The sequence below is a fragment of the Anomalospiza imberbis genome, chromosome Z, assembly GCF_031753505.1.
Source record: "Anomalospiza imberbis isolate Cuckoo-Finch-1a 21T00152 chromosome Z, ASM3175350v1, whole genome shotgun sequence".
Lineage (NCBI taxonomy): Eukaryota > Metazoa > Chordata > Aves > Passeriformes > Viduidae > Anomalospiza > Anomalospiza imberbis.
This window is the reverse complement of record NC_089721.1, coordinates 45581104-45596244: the sequence shown is the minus strand read 5'-3', so window position 1 is coordinate 45596244 and position 15141 is coordinate 45581104. Positions and strand designations below refer to the sequence as shown.

The following is a 15141-nucleotide window of genomic DNA, read 5'->3' as shown; positions in this document are numbered from 1 at the left end:
CTAGTAGAAGACTGACAGTGGTGGGATTGAGTGCCCCCCCCCAAGCAAGTTTCCTGGTAACACCAAGCCATGTGTTGCAGCTGACACACTGGAAGGAAGCAATGCCATCCAGAGGGACCTTGACATGCTTGAGACGTGGGTCCATGCAAACCTCATGGAGTTCAACAAAACAAAGTGCAAGGTCCTACACTTGGGTCACGGCAATCCCAAACACACCTACAGGTTGGGCAGAGAAGTGAGTGAGAGCAGCCCTGAGGAGAAAGACTTGGTGGTGATGGTTGATGAAAAATTCCACATGAGCTGGCAGTGTGCGCTCGCAGCCCAGTGAGCCAAACCCTTTCTGGGCTGCATCCAAAGGAGCGTGGCCAGCAGGATGAAGGAGGTGATTCTGCCCCTCTGCTCTGCTCTTGTGGGACCCCACCTGGAGTGCTGTGTACAGTTCTGGTGTCCCAACAGAAGGAGGACATGGAACTGTTGGTGCAAGTCCAGAGGAAGGCCAGTAAGTTGATAAGAGGACTGGAGCATCTCGCCTAAGAAGACAGGTTGAGAAAGTTAGTGCTGTTCAGCCTGGGAAAGAGAAGGTTGTATAGAGACCTCCTAGCAACCATCCAGTAACTGAAGGGGGCTACTGGAAAGTTGGAGAGCGACTCTTTATCAGGAACTGTAGTGATAGGACAAGGAATAATGGGTACAAACTGAAAGAGGGGAAAATTAGTTTACATATTAGGAAGAAACTTTTCACTATGAGGATGGTGAGGTACAGGAACAGGTTGCCCAGGGAGATTGTGGTACTGTTCAGGGCCAGTTTGGATAAGTCCTCGGGCAATCTGGTCTAATGAGAGGTGTCCCTGTCCATGGCAGCTGGGGTCAGGACTTGATCTTTAGGATGTATTCCAAACCCTTAGCACTGTATGATTCTGTGATCAAATTCCTATTTAGTATGAGTCTGTTTTTTATTTTACTCTGAGTAGCACTCTCTTTGAAAAGAGATCTCAAGTGCTCTCTTGAGTTACATTTTATTGTCTCCTTGCACAGACTGGGGGTTATTATCTCAAGCCAAGAAGTGAGTGATTTCCATGACAGAGCCAAATTATACCTCCACCTACTCTTGTTCATCTAGTTGTCAGGTATGGAAGGACATCTAGTCTTTGTCCTCATTTTTGCCTACATTTCCCTTTTCTTGAGGCGCATATCTAACCAAACAGTTTTATCTTTTTCACTAAAATCAAAGGGAGTAGGGAGTGTAAATTACTGACAGTTCCCATGAATATCACTTAACAGCAAAGCCTGCTATACAAGAACACTAGTTCTGAGACAGTCAGTTGTCTGGCAAAATTGCTTCTCATTCTGGATGTAAAAATCATTGCAACGTTTTTTCTGGGGTCAGTTTTAACTAAGGGATGGTTGAATGTGGTGAGACCTTGTTTGGTTCCTTACAGCTTTGTGTGTCCATAGCTCTCTAACTGGCTGCAGCATCACCAAAGGGTTTTCCAAATGGTCAGAGAATGCTGGAGTATACAAACGCTCTTATTCCCATCAGTCTTGCCCTAAAACACTCAAGCAGAAGATATGACAAATAATTACATCAGTTATCTACAGCCATTCAGTTCCGTCCAAGACAGAGGTTTTTTAGGGTTTCTTGCATTTATGATTTCTGAAGTTGCATAGTTCTTGTTACAGCTTTTTATGGCACTGCATTGAAATGCTCCTAAATAGATAGTTTGTCCAATTTGTCTGTCAGAATAACAAGAATCAAAGAGACAACAGTAGATATAAGAGAAATTATAACACTGAAAGAATTCCTCAAAGGGGAAAAATGGTGTTATAACAATAACTTATAGCTTAACTATTTGAGATTTTCTCTAATGCCATGTAACATATCAGCCATAAACACAGTTAGCTTCTGTCTTTTGACTCTACCAGTCACCAAAAGCCTACTTTCTACTCCCTGTTTCTTTTATCTCTCTGTATCAGTCATTAATACACATAAATAGAAATTACTGCTTTAACAAGAAATAACAATAAAAATAATAATATGTTGCAGGAATAGTTCTTTTTTTGACTGTGCACTGTGATGCTACTTTGTCTGGTCTTTGAATGTAGTTTTTGCAATTGCTAGCTTCTTATTTGAATTTTCAACTTGCTTTCAGATATAACTAGAGAATTAACTATTCTGAGACTGTTAGGGAATCTCTTGAATTAGGAGCAGATGTTGCAAAGGCTTTTTCATCAAACTTTTCTTCTCTGGGAAAGAAATAAAAGCAGTAGTAGGCTTTGATTGGAAAGTGTGATCTAAAATGTAGTTTTGGTTATAAATGTTTACCATGGACAGCAAGTATAAGAGTAAATATTTGAAAAATTTTACTAAGCATGTGTGAAAACTCATGATCTCTGATATTTCTAGAAGTTGAAAAATGTATGAGCATAACCTTACTGTGTTTGATCTTCCTTTTTGTTCTTTTTTGTGTAAGGTTCATCAATGGACAAATAGTCTGATTTCATTGGTATGTGATCTGGCTACTTTTTGGTACCAGAGAGGTCCTCCTCATAGGATAAAGCACAAGAAGAACTTAATGCAAAGAGGACCTCAAAGGATGTTGTCTCCAGTTTCTGTTGCCTGTGCAGGAAAGAAAAAAATGAAAAAAAAAAAAAAAAGCAGAGGGGAAAAGAATTCACAGGCTAAGAACTGGGACAGAGATGGGGAGCAATGGGGTGCCAGTCTGCTTTGTCTGCTCTTATTTGTTCTTAACTTCCTGCCACCATTTGTGGTTGCTGAGATTTGCTGACTCTCACAGAGTCTTACTGACTCTCTGTAAGGAGTGGCTGCAGCCAGAGCTGTGGGGGGAATTGCAGGCTGCTTCTAAGTGTTGGCTCTCCCAAGTTTTCCTTCCACCTCTCCCAAATTCCTACCTTTGATGTTCAACTCAGTATTTCTTTCTTTCTCAGTTAAGCTTGAAATACAAAAATAGGGCTTCCTTTGTATTTCCAGGATGACTGCATTGGAAGGAAGTGACAGAATCTTATTCTTGCTCAATCTACATATTTGGCGAGTTTGGCTAGCTATCTATATTTTCAGTGCATTTTCAAGCTTAACACTTCTCTTTTAATGTTGAATCTGTGTCCTTGATACAAACAACAACAACTGACCTAAAAAAGTCCCAAAATTCCAACCAAAAAACCCTAATAAAACCTGAATAAAAACCCCCAAGACCCTTTCCACTACTTACAGTGCTGAAATCAGAGGTAAAAATGGCAGTTGTGTAGGAGTAGTTACATAGTGCTGAGAGCTATGCGAAATATTTATAGTGAATACTGAATATCCAAGAATATTTGCTTTTTAAAGATGTGCCAAAGTGTGTGAACCGGTCAGGTAAGACTTAGCCAAATTTAGACTAAATCTGAGAAGAGTGCAGTTTGCCAGAAAGGAATTTATGGCTTTGGCTTTGAGTAGAAGTTGGAAGATTCAGCATGGTGTTGGCATAGCTGGCTCTGCATAAAGAGAAACTTGGCATTGTATACTAAAGTTTCAGATGAGACATTAGTATTAGGAATACTTGTTCAAAATGCTGAAAGCACAATATTTTTTTTCATTATTACAGAATATACCTGTAACTTGTTTATCTGTGGAATTAAAACTTACCAAAAACTGAAAGCACTCTCAGGGCAGACCTGTAAATGCACTTTCAATTTAATGATAGATACAGGAATTATTACTTTTCTTAATTTAAATTTTTAAGGTGGTTTCTGTTCGTGTGTGTCTATGTCTCTGTGTGTGTGTGTGTGTGTGGTGGCAGTTGGCTGGTTCAACAGGTGATGCCTTCTGACATGGTATGGGTTTTGCAGTCCTGAATTACATTTATTTATCCTTGATTACATTTATTATTGTTTTGTGGCTTTTTTTGCTTTTGATGTTAATTTTTAGGTTTTCAGCTGTAACTGACACAAATTTTGTTGTACAGAGCAAAATGTGGTGTAAATGCCTCAGGAACCGAAGTGTGGATTAGCAGTAAACAGTCACAGTTGAAACTGTGATAAGATAAATTGCAGGGTTGATAAGAATTACAATGGTTTCATCAAAACTGATGCTTAACGGCAAATAAACATTCTAAAGTCTACTTACTAAATGCAGTCATCAGCTGATGGAGCTGCACTGCTACAGACAGTTTTACAACAATCACTTTGAATGCTAAGAAACAGAGCCACATATAAACAAGGGGTCTTTGATTTATATTTCAAAGGTTATTATTTCTGAAGAGCCATGAGGGGGAGAGGTTAAGTGATGGCTTCAGATGTATCACATGGCTAAGGTGATACTTCTGTCATAATAGCAACAATAAAAGATCTTCAATCTACTTTCAAAATAAAATATGATTGAAGAAAATAATGACAAAATAAAATGTACATTAAAGACTGCATAGAAAAATGCCATGCCTACAATTTATCATAATTATCTTGAAAAACAAGGAAGGAAGGGAAGCAGGAAAGGAGGGAAAGCTTTCCTTGCAGAAATAAATAGATAATTATATGTTTTGTGTGTGCCACTTCACTCACATTATTAATACCACTGCATGTATGAATATTCAGTTCCATAACTAATCAAAAATTATTAGGGAAGATGATATTATCAAATTTATGTCATGCATTACACAATGGCACTGATTATGATTTCTTGAATATGATTCCTTTAATTTTGTGAATAATTTCTTGCTTTGCAGAGATTAGCTTTTGAACTTAGTGAAACATGCAATTTATTTATATTAATCAGACTGATAATTTTCCCAAAAGAGGTAGGCACTTGTTATGTAAATCAGGGTTAATCCACAGCAGTCTTTGACCAGCCAGTGATGAAATACAAAATAAAGAACTTCCCATAAATTAATGAAAGCCCTAGGGAAGTTCACAAGAAATCAACCAAGGCACTGAGTAGCACACCATAAGAAGTGGCAGCAGCACCCCTGACCATTGACAGCCAACCAAGAAGAACAGTGTGACCACTAAATTAACAAGGAAGGGACTTCCTAGGACTGGTGGCCACAGTAAATAAGCACAGTCTAGACAGAGAATGAAATTAAATCTCAGCCTGATAAAATTAAAAATCTGAAGTAGGACTAACCAAAGTATAAACTATCATACAGAAATTACAGTAATGATGAAGAGTGTCAAAACCTGATCCAAGTATGGACAGCTCTTCTGTTGTCAAAGATACGTTTTTATGCTTTATTGGGGTGTTTTTACCACCTGGCATGAATAAAAGTGTAACTGTAAAAATAATAGTGTATGTTTTAGCCACTGTGTTTTAAGGAACAGAATGAACCATTTCTGGTAACTGAAATTTGTGGTCTGACTAAGAGGTCAGCTTTGTTCAGAAGCCTTGATTTTGCTTTAAGTATTCTCCTTTAGAAAAGCAACTTTTAGTGATACAGTCATGTGATGATAGGTAACAAACAGAATTCCCCAAATAAAATTTATTTTAAATTAATTAATTATTATTTTATTAATTTAAAATAATTAATTATTATTAATTAATTAAATTAAATTTAAATGTAATTTAAATTATGTTTTTTAATGCTGATATATATCCAGAAGTGGGTTGAGGAATGTCTAAAATGGAGTGATGAAACTATTTTTTGTTCACAAAAATCCTCTTAAGACACTTTAGTTTTATATATAGACATACAATTCCTCTAAAATAGATGATAGTATCTGAATGCTCTTCTCTGTGGAAAACAGATTCTACAATTTTCAGGGTAGGGTATGGTTAAAATACTTGTGGGAGAAATATTACGCATATTAGCTTCAAAAATAAGTCTAATGCCTTGGTATGTTTGTGTTTATCAGAACAATAATAAAGTAATGTGATGCAGTAAGCACCTTGGTTTTTCTCTGTATGTAAAAAGGAGATAATGAAAAGATTTGTTGATTTACCCTTACTCATTACTAATAACAGAGTTAGCTCAGTTTTCAAATTTAGACGTACTGTAGTGCCATCACAGTAAGCTGAAGCACACAGAGTTAGAGCAGAGAGACAGAGAAACTCTGAGTCTTCAGTGGATGTGCAGTGAAGGTTTCCTGTCCTCCATGGGCATGCATCCCAGTTCTGCATGGGATTTCATGAGGTGTAAAATGTATCAATGTATTCTGTCCTTAACTTACTAGTTTCCTGCAGCTGCTCTCAAAATAAATAAATCTGTTGCACAGGAGAACCCACCTCACACACATGCATGAAAAAAACGCTCTTACCAATTATATTTTGTTCATACATACTAGGAAAAAAACTCCCTTCTTTTTCTATGGAGTAATTTCCACAGTCGTCTTGGGCAGGTTGCTCCAGTGCTTAGTTACCCCTACATTAAATATGTTTTCCTCATATCCAGTTGTAACCTTCCCTGTTTCAACTTAGGACCATTCTGTCTCCTTCTGTCACTTTCCACTGGCTTCTCCATGACTGTCTCTTTTAAGGTGAACTACCTGGCATAACCTAGAGCAGCACTGAGGCTGCTCCCACCTCACTGAAAAAAAATATCCCATCAAACTTTTCCACGTGCGCTTTCTTTCAGACAATTTACCTGTGTTTATATGGATATTGTTTTCCCTCTTTTTTCACTACAAAAAAGATTATGGGCCAGACCAGCTTGCTGAGATGAAATGGTAAGAGCTTAATTGTCTTCCATCAGCAAATATCAGTAAAATATCCAGGAGACTTTGCAGTGTCCTGCAGGCTTTTTTCATATAGGCGCCATGTTTGAGAACTATAAGTTGCCTGTTTGTGCTCCCTCCTTTGGGACATTCTAATTGTCTGCTTGAAGCAGTTCCCACCTTCCTCTGTAGGAAATACATTACTACTACCTTTTTATTTTATCTTTTACTGTTGCATTGTACTAACACTACTGTGATAATGTATCCATAAATGAAATGGGGTGAAATGTGTTCTAAGTAGTCCTGTGGGCCCAATACACAGAATTTATGTAGAATTACTATTAAATCCTCTAGAGTCCTAGTTCTTTGGTTTAGTTGTTCAATGTGCTTCAATGAAGCCCAGGTCAAGTTTTTAGATTATTAGTCAGTCATTGTAATCTGGGACCCAAGAGATCCTCCTGATTCTCCTGACCCCCCAGCACAGTGAGTTGTGGAGTGTGGCTCCCAATATATATGCAGCAGCAGAGGTTGCTGGCACTAGGCTGGGATTTTGCGGTTTGAGTTTAGCTTAGATTTTTTTGATGAAAACTTCTAATAAAAAATATTATTTCCCATAAATTTAACAGAGATGTCATTGCCTCTGTTAACTAATGTCCACACCTTGACCAACCTCTTTTCAATCCTTATGAAGAGTGGAGGTTCCCAGCAGGCCTGTCAGCAGAAATTAAATATTGACTTCATTTAATTCTTAGTCCAGCCAGCAAGGCCAAGGTCTGTGAGTCTCTGAAAAAGTACAGTAGTTCTAACTTGGCTAGAGTTGTTTATATGATAAACACAGAAAAACATACTACAATGCCAACAACCTTATTTTCATAGCAATTTATGACTGTTTTTGCAGTGTTAAAGGTTAAAGTGAAAAGAAACATGAGTCAAAAGCATGACAAAAGATAGTTCAATTCTCAGACTGGTGCTTTTGAAAAAACCCACTGAAACTGTGAAAGCTGTGGTTGCACTGACAACAACCTAAGTATCTGCATGGTGTCCATGCTCTTTCAGAGTAAACAACTTACTGGTAGCTGCTGGCTTGAAAAGAAAGAGAAATCCATGTGATTTACTGCATATCTTCATGCATATGGTCTTTGGAACTCAGTGCTATCTGGGCAGGACCATTTGACTTGTTTTAGCTTCCTAACCACCTTCCTGGAATTTTTTAACAGGGACACAGGACTGTCAGAATATGACCACCAAACCCTTTTGATGCTTCAAACAAAACTACAGTGATGGTATAAAGCAACTCACATCTACAGAACATTATCTTATTGAGATCCTAGATTTGGAGAGGAATATAGGTGAAATAAGGATCCATCATTTGTCCAGCCAAGCAAGGAATTCTCTGTCCAGCAAGAATTCCTGTGTAAATGTATGGCCTGCTTAGAAGTGTTGGGTTTCATTAGGTATAAGCTTCTGTTTGTAAGACATTGCTCTAACAATTTGCAAGACAGGAGAAGTAAAACAGTTTCTGGCTCTGCTATCTGTCTCAGCCTTTGACTTCTCCTGTCCTTAGGTATTAAAATAACCTCCCTGTGTTTACGTGATTATTATGGAAGGACCCAGAGGAGTTGTCCCAGCATCCATCTGCAGAGAGTTACACCAGGACACAGACCAAGTTAAGGAGATAATTGTGGCACTTTATTCCATGAGTATTTGTTTTAGAAAATTGGGTGTCCACACTTGAGGCTAAACAGGATAGGGACTTGTCATGGACCTTGTATGCCAATGCCTTGTGTCCTTGCAATTTCAAAAGACAGGGCTGTGCAGCATCTTCAGTTAATGGGTTTTCTGGAAAAGTACAAAACCACTTGAAATGTGTGTGCAACTTTTGTGGCTAGGCCCTCAGAGACTGAACTGCCAGAGGCTACTTTGAATTTTGTATTGTCACTATAATCTGTCCTTCTTGGGGGTTTTATCCTTTTCATACCCATAACAACTTAAAATAAATCCATTTGCTGGCCCCATTATGTTTGATGCATATCAGAGTCCTTGAACTTGTTTATAGAATGAAAGGAAATTTTAGTTCCTTTTTAGTGTCTCAAACGTGTTTACATAAATTTTATGGAATGCATTTGCTTATATGTATCACAAAGAAATTTCCTCTCAGTGAACTGCTCTGAGTTGTCATGACAAATAAACAATAATCTGGAAAAGCAGGAACATGTTTTCTCAAAGTAGTTTTTTAGTGCTTTTAGCACTTTCGTTTGATAGTTTTCTGTTAAAAAAAAACTCACATGCCGAGCTGTATGGTTTTATAGCAGCTGTGTGGATGTATTTACAGTGTTTAACCAGCTGAGATTGAAATCCTGTTGAATCCCACTAGCTTTTCTTATGTGTCACTTGGGACCAGATGATTCTGTCATATCATTTTGGCAATAGAAATTATCAGTCTATGTATTGTTAAGTGTTGTTGGGTATTTGCAGTCTCTTCTTTTTCTAGGTATTTTCAAAATTCCTTTCATTAGGAATTCACAAATATAATTAGATTAAATGCCTTACTATTTGTAATCCCAGTTAGTACTTCCATGCCAGTGGATACCTTTAAAATGAATTGTTCTGTTTAGTACAATTGGCTTCAGGGTTCTAGAGAACAATATGAATTAAAAAAAAAAAAAAAAAAAACAAAAAAAAAACAAAAAAAAACCCAAAAAACCCCAAAACATTGCAAATGTAATTGTATTGCAGTAATTGGTAAAAATGCAGAAGACTTCTTTCTGTACTATTTTGGTTACCCCTTCTTTAGTAATTTTTGAACAGGTTGATTTATCAATATTCCCTCAGTATTAGTGCAACTTAAAAATTAAAGTAAGTCAGATTTCATATTGAGAAGTTCAGTTACTAGATTTCTTTATGAACACAAGACATGGTTATATTATTTGTCTTGGCTCAGACTAAAGGTCAAAATTAGCAAGTTTTAAAGAAGAACTGCAGAAGCATACAGCAGAGCCTTTGGTGTAATCAGAAATCAAAATCAATGCTGAATTAGTGCATGTCACAGAACATCTGATTTATAGTTATGGTATCTGTGACAGCAGCAGTGCAGTTTGCATGAGGTAAAGATTGCAAAAAGCCACCAGGTCAGTAAGAAAATGAAGAATTGTGGCCACAGAACAGCAGCCAAATACTATTATAAGGGAGGTCTTTAACCTCATTTTCATTGTTATGACAACAGTGAAACTCAAGTAGGTTTTGTTGGTTTTAGGGTTGTGGCTTTCCTTTGCAACTCTGTAGGTTGAACTAAATAATTTTCAAACATTTGTGTGTGCGTGTGTGTGTTTTGTGTGTTTTTTAGCTGAAGAACTCAGGATATGAACTTACTTATAACTTTTAGATCTCTGATGGACAGTGATGTCATCCATTATTTTGCACAGAAAGCTCTGAACCAAGCTCCCTGAATTTCACAAGCTGCTGTTGTCTTTCAATCTCTGTTTAAGGGTCTTTATGTCTTTGTGGTATATTTTATCCTGCACAACCAACTTTGCTGTCCTGTGAAAGCAAGTTACACTGTTGACATGAATGGGCATACAACTCCAGGATCAGCATTTTTCACACATGGCAGTGGTCTGCCAGCTGTGGGAGCAGAGATCAGCAAGTCCACACAGAACCTTATCAGTGCTATGGAAGAGGTAAGAGTGCTCTGCAGTTCTCTATAGTAATTAACTTGTTTATTTAAATGTACCTGGAAATTTCAGCACTAGTTCTGAAGTGTAATGGGAATGAGATGCTAAATATTATAGGTTGGGGGGTGGGGGAGAGCTTTTATTTCCATTTATTTTAATATCAAAAATATCTCATTTTATCCATGTTTATCCAGTTATCTTTATCCATGTTATTCTTGGAACTTACTGTGCCCTGATGACATCCCACCTAGAGAATTTCCCCTTTCACATTTGAGTCTTCAGTTTATTACAGAGGTTGGCTAAAGTGTCAAAAGTAGGTCATTAGAAATCAAAATATCACGTTAATTCTTTCAGCTTACTATAGGTTTTGGATGAGTTTTAAGTAGTTAATTTCTCGTTGTGATGTTCAAAAGTTCTGGAAATTGCAATAAAGTTAGAATAAAATTGGATTGGATTGGATTGGAATGGAATGGAATGGAATGGAAAAGGGGAAAGGGGAAAGGAGAAAGGAAGGGAGTGGAAATGGGAAGAAGGAAAAGGGAAAAGGGAAAGAAAAAGGAAAAGGAAAAAAAAAAGGGGGAAAGAGAGGGAAGGTGTGGTGGGTTTACCCTGCCTGGATATCAGGCACCCACTAAACTGGATGATATAGAGATATACTTTGCGATATTAATTTAATTTATTGCTAACAAAATCAGAGCAGCATAATGAAAAAAAAAAGACCTTAAAAACACCTTCCCCTCTTCACCATCCCTCCTTCTTTCCCAGGTCTAATTCCTCCCTCAGTAGCACAGGGAGACAAGGAATGGGGTTATGGTTAGTTCATCACCCGTAGCATCTGCAGCTCACTCCTCAGGGAGAGGAGTCCTTCCCATACTTGAAGATGGGGTCCCTCACACAGAAAACAGTTCTCCATGAACTTCCCCAGTGGGAGTCAATCCCACCGGCAAGAGTCCTCCCCAGACTGCTGCAGCATGGGGTCTCTCTTTCAGTGGGTGTAGTCCTTCATGGACAGGCCCCAGTGTGTTCTCTGAACATCTCTCACAGCCTCCGCTCAGGCACCCCCCTACTCTGGCATGGGACTCCTCCATGGGTTGCAGGGGCACAGCTGCTTCCTCATGGTCTGCACCACGGGCTGCAAGAGAATCCCAGCTCTTGCATATGGAGCATCCTCTCCCTCTCCTTCTCCACTGACTCTGGTGTCTGCAGAACTGTTCCTCTCACAAATTCTCACCTTGCTCTTCCCTGGGCACAGTTACATCTTCTCAATAACCTCTTTTTTTAAATTCTTTTTCTTAAATTTTATCACAGAGGCATCACCACCATTTCTAACTGGCCCAGATGTGGCTGTGAATATATCTTTGCAGCTGCCAGGGATTGCTCAACCAGGCATGTAGGAAGCTTCCAGTAGCTTCTCACAGAAGCCACCCCAGTAGACCCCCTGTAACCCTCCCTACTAACAAAACTTGGCCATGAAAACCCAATACAGAATGGAAGGAAAGGCGAGGGAAAGGGAGATAGAGATAGATAGATATAGATATAGATATATTAGATATGGATATAGATATATAGATACAATTTACTAAAAAGTTTAAAAAGCCTTCCTAATTCATTATAGAAGTGACAGAATAGCTGGTTCCAAAATCTCTTGGTCTTCAGTTCAGCTCTGGTCATAATTTCCAGTTTCTTTGCAATAGTTTTGATGATTACTGAATTTTTATGTCTTTTTAAACTCTGCAGGTGCCTGCAGACTGGGAGAGGGCATCCTTGCAGCCTGCTAGTCAACCTAGTGCTGCCTTTAAGCAGAGTCCACAAAATGGTAATGTTTTCCACCCTTCTGGAGGATTCAGTACCAGCTCATTAGTTGCTGATGAGGAATCACAAGAGTTTGATGACCTAATATTTGCTTTAAAGACTGGTGAGTGACTCTTCCCCTTGCCCTTCAAAGTTTGCCGCGGCTGCGTGTTACTTTTCTTGGCCCTGGTCAGCTCTCGAACGCCCGGCTTGGGCGTCTCAGCTTTTCATCGGGGCCAGGGCTCGCCGCAGTTCCTGGGCGCTTTTGCTGCTGCGCTCCGGGGTGGGCTGTTGGCCGCGCTTCGCCGTCGGTGCGAGGGAAGAAACAAAGAGGCAGGGAATTCATCCAAATCCATCCGCATGGCGGCTGGATGCTTTATTGGCTGCGAGAGCTGCGGTGGAAAAGCTGCAGCCGCTCCCAGCTTCGCACGGACGCAAATGGCCTCGAGCATGCCGAGGAGTGGGATGAAATAGGGAAGGGACAGGGCGGACAGGGAGCCCTCCCGCCCAATGGGTACAGACATCATGGTGATGACGTGTACTACAGCGACCAATGGGAACACGGCAGGGGCGGACATGGGGCTTTGGGGTGAGTGGGACCGCGAGAACGGGGAGACGGGCACGGAAACCTCAGGAGTAGGGGAAAACCCGGGGGATGCACGAGGGTACGGAGAACCAGAAAACTAACAAAGAAAAAACCCATAATTTGAACCCAAACCCAAGATGCAACATTTCCCCGCTTTAAATAATATAAAAAAGACAGTTGTTTCTGTTTGGATTATTGTGCAGTGGCCTCTTCTCTTAGCTTCTTCTGCTGCTGTAACTGCTTTGTAGATGGAGAGGGCCTGGGGATGGTACTGGAGCTGCTTTTTTCTTGGGTGTTTGGGGATAGGGGAACTGGGACAACAACTTTATTATAAACACGGCCTGGAGACATATACAGTCTGAGGTAGATGTGGGAAAACTGCTTTTTAGGGAGATGCTGAGTCTCTCCCTTTTCTGCGGCACCTGTGATTGGATGCAACCCCTTGGTTGGTGGGATCATTGCATTCACTGGCACTGTATCGCTCCGACTCAATGAGTGTCCTGGTATGTAAGGTTTGACGTGCCTCCTGGGGATCCACTTAACTCCTGAGGGCGTGGATACGCAGGCATATCCCTGTCCCCAAGTCAAAATTGGGAATGGACCCTGGATTTCTTTAGAGTCTGGATCCCTCACTAATACTGGAGGCCTCTCCTCTGGCTGGAGCTCCTGATGTTATTTGAAATGTCTCAAGGCTGGCGGTTCTTGCCTGTCAAAAGAGCAGTTTAGGAAACTGATGGTAAACAAGGCCTTGCAGAGCCTCTTGTGCGGTGCAAGCACTCGCACATCTCCCCGCTGCTTCCGGAGGACCTGTTTCAGCGTCTGGTGAGTTCTCTCTATTATGGCCTGGCCGGTGGGGGAGTGAGGAATCCAGGTATTATGCTGGACCCTCCGTTCCTGCAGGAAGTTACTGAGCATCCTGGAAGTATATGCTGGACCATTATCAGTTTTTATTGTGGCTGGGACCCCCAAAGTACCAAAGGCATGTATGAAGTGTTTTCTCACCTCTGTGGCCCTTTCCCCTATGTGGGCTGAGGCAAAAACTGCTCCCGAGAAGGTGTCCACGGTTACATGGACATTCTTGAGTTTCCCAAATTCGGGGACTTTGGTGACATCCATCTGCCATACCTAACAACTGTGGAGACCTCTGGGATTCACACCTGCTCCCAGTGTTGGTAGAGCTGCCTCCTGACAGTTGGGGCATGAAGCTACAATTTCCCTGGCTTGGTCACGCTGCAGATGGAACTGGCGTACCAGACCTGGGGCATTTTGATGGAACTGCTGATGGCTGAGCCTGGCCTGCTCGACTATGTTTGGCTGGTGTCCCAGCTGTACTGGGGCTACCAAGGTGTCTGCTCTGCGGTTCCCTTCGGCAATAAAGCCTGGGAGATCCGTGTGTGATCTCACATGTACCACATAAAAGGGATGCTCACGGTTAGAAACCAGGTGTACTAATTCTGTGAGCAACCTGAAGATGACTTGATTTGGGACCTCTTTTACAATTGCATGTTCGGCTCTAGACACTGCTCCTGCCACATATGCCAAATCTGTGACTAGATTAAAAGGCTGATCAAATTTTTTAAAAGCCCTCATGACAGCATCCAACTCAGCTACTTGTGGGGAACCTTCCACCACTTTAACGTCTGATTCCCACAACTGAGTCTCTGGGTCTTTCCAAGTCACTACTGACTTGTGGGACTTCCCTGACCCATCCTTGAACACTGTCAGTGCTTTGAGTGGCTTTTTACTTTGCAATTCTTTTGGCAACAATTTGAATTCTGTATTGAACAGATGATGGCCAGGATGCCCAATTTGAATTTGGCCTGAGAAGCTGTCTAGAGCAAACTGCAAATTTTCATTTTGTCTTAAAAGGTGTTCAAAGGTCTCCTTGGTCATTTTCCCCGTGGATGTTTTGATGGGGAGGTGGATACATGTGAAGTCACAACCCGCTAGTACTTGCAGATGAGCCCTGGCCCGTATTATGAGCTGCGCCATCAGCTCTTGTGGCTTGGTGATACTTTTGGACTGTCTGTGGCCAAGGAACACCCACTCTATTATCAAGAGGGGGTCCTGTTGGCCCTTGTCCCACTGGAATATTATACCGTATAAATGGGGTAACTCACCTAAGATGATGAAGCGGAAAGGCAGCCCTGGTTGACAGCAATGGGCTTGCCTACTCGCAGTGGTGGTTTGGACCTTCTCGAGTGCGGCTCTGGCCTCCCGGGTCAGGACTCTTGGGGAACTTAAACCCTCATCCCCCTCTCTTTCTGCTAACAAGTCAAAAAGAGGGGATAGTTCCCTTGTGGTGAGTCCCAGCCATGGCCTGATCCAATTTAGTGATCCGCACAAGCGCTGGATGTCATTCAGCGTCTTGGGGTTGTTACTTATCTGAATTTGTTGAGGCCTAATCGTTCGGTTATTAATTTCTAGGCCCAGGTACTTCCAGGGTGGCAGTAACTG

The 15141-nt window shown here is 40.8% G+C and overlaps 1 protein-coding gene across 7 annotated transcripts in view; it reads left to right on the top strand.

Annotated features, from left to right (window-relative positions):
* The window catches only part of ADGRV1 (adhesion G protein-coupled receptor V1), a 305664-nt gene that overhangs the window by 277602 nt on the left and 12921 nt on the right, over nucleotides 1-15141 (top strand). For all 7 annotated transcript variants that reach the window (XM_068175720.1, XM_068175721.1, XM_068175718.1 and 4 more), the window contains 2 exons: nucleotides 10122-10313; nucleotides 12045-12222. In XM_068175720.1, the coding sequence (XP_068031821.1) occupies nucleotides 10122-10313; nucleotides 12045-12222 (370 nt within the window). The remainder of the gene's footprint in view (nucleotides 1-10121; nucleotides 10314-12044; nucleotides 12223-15141) is intronic.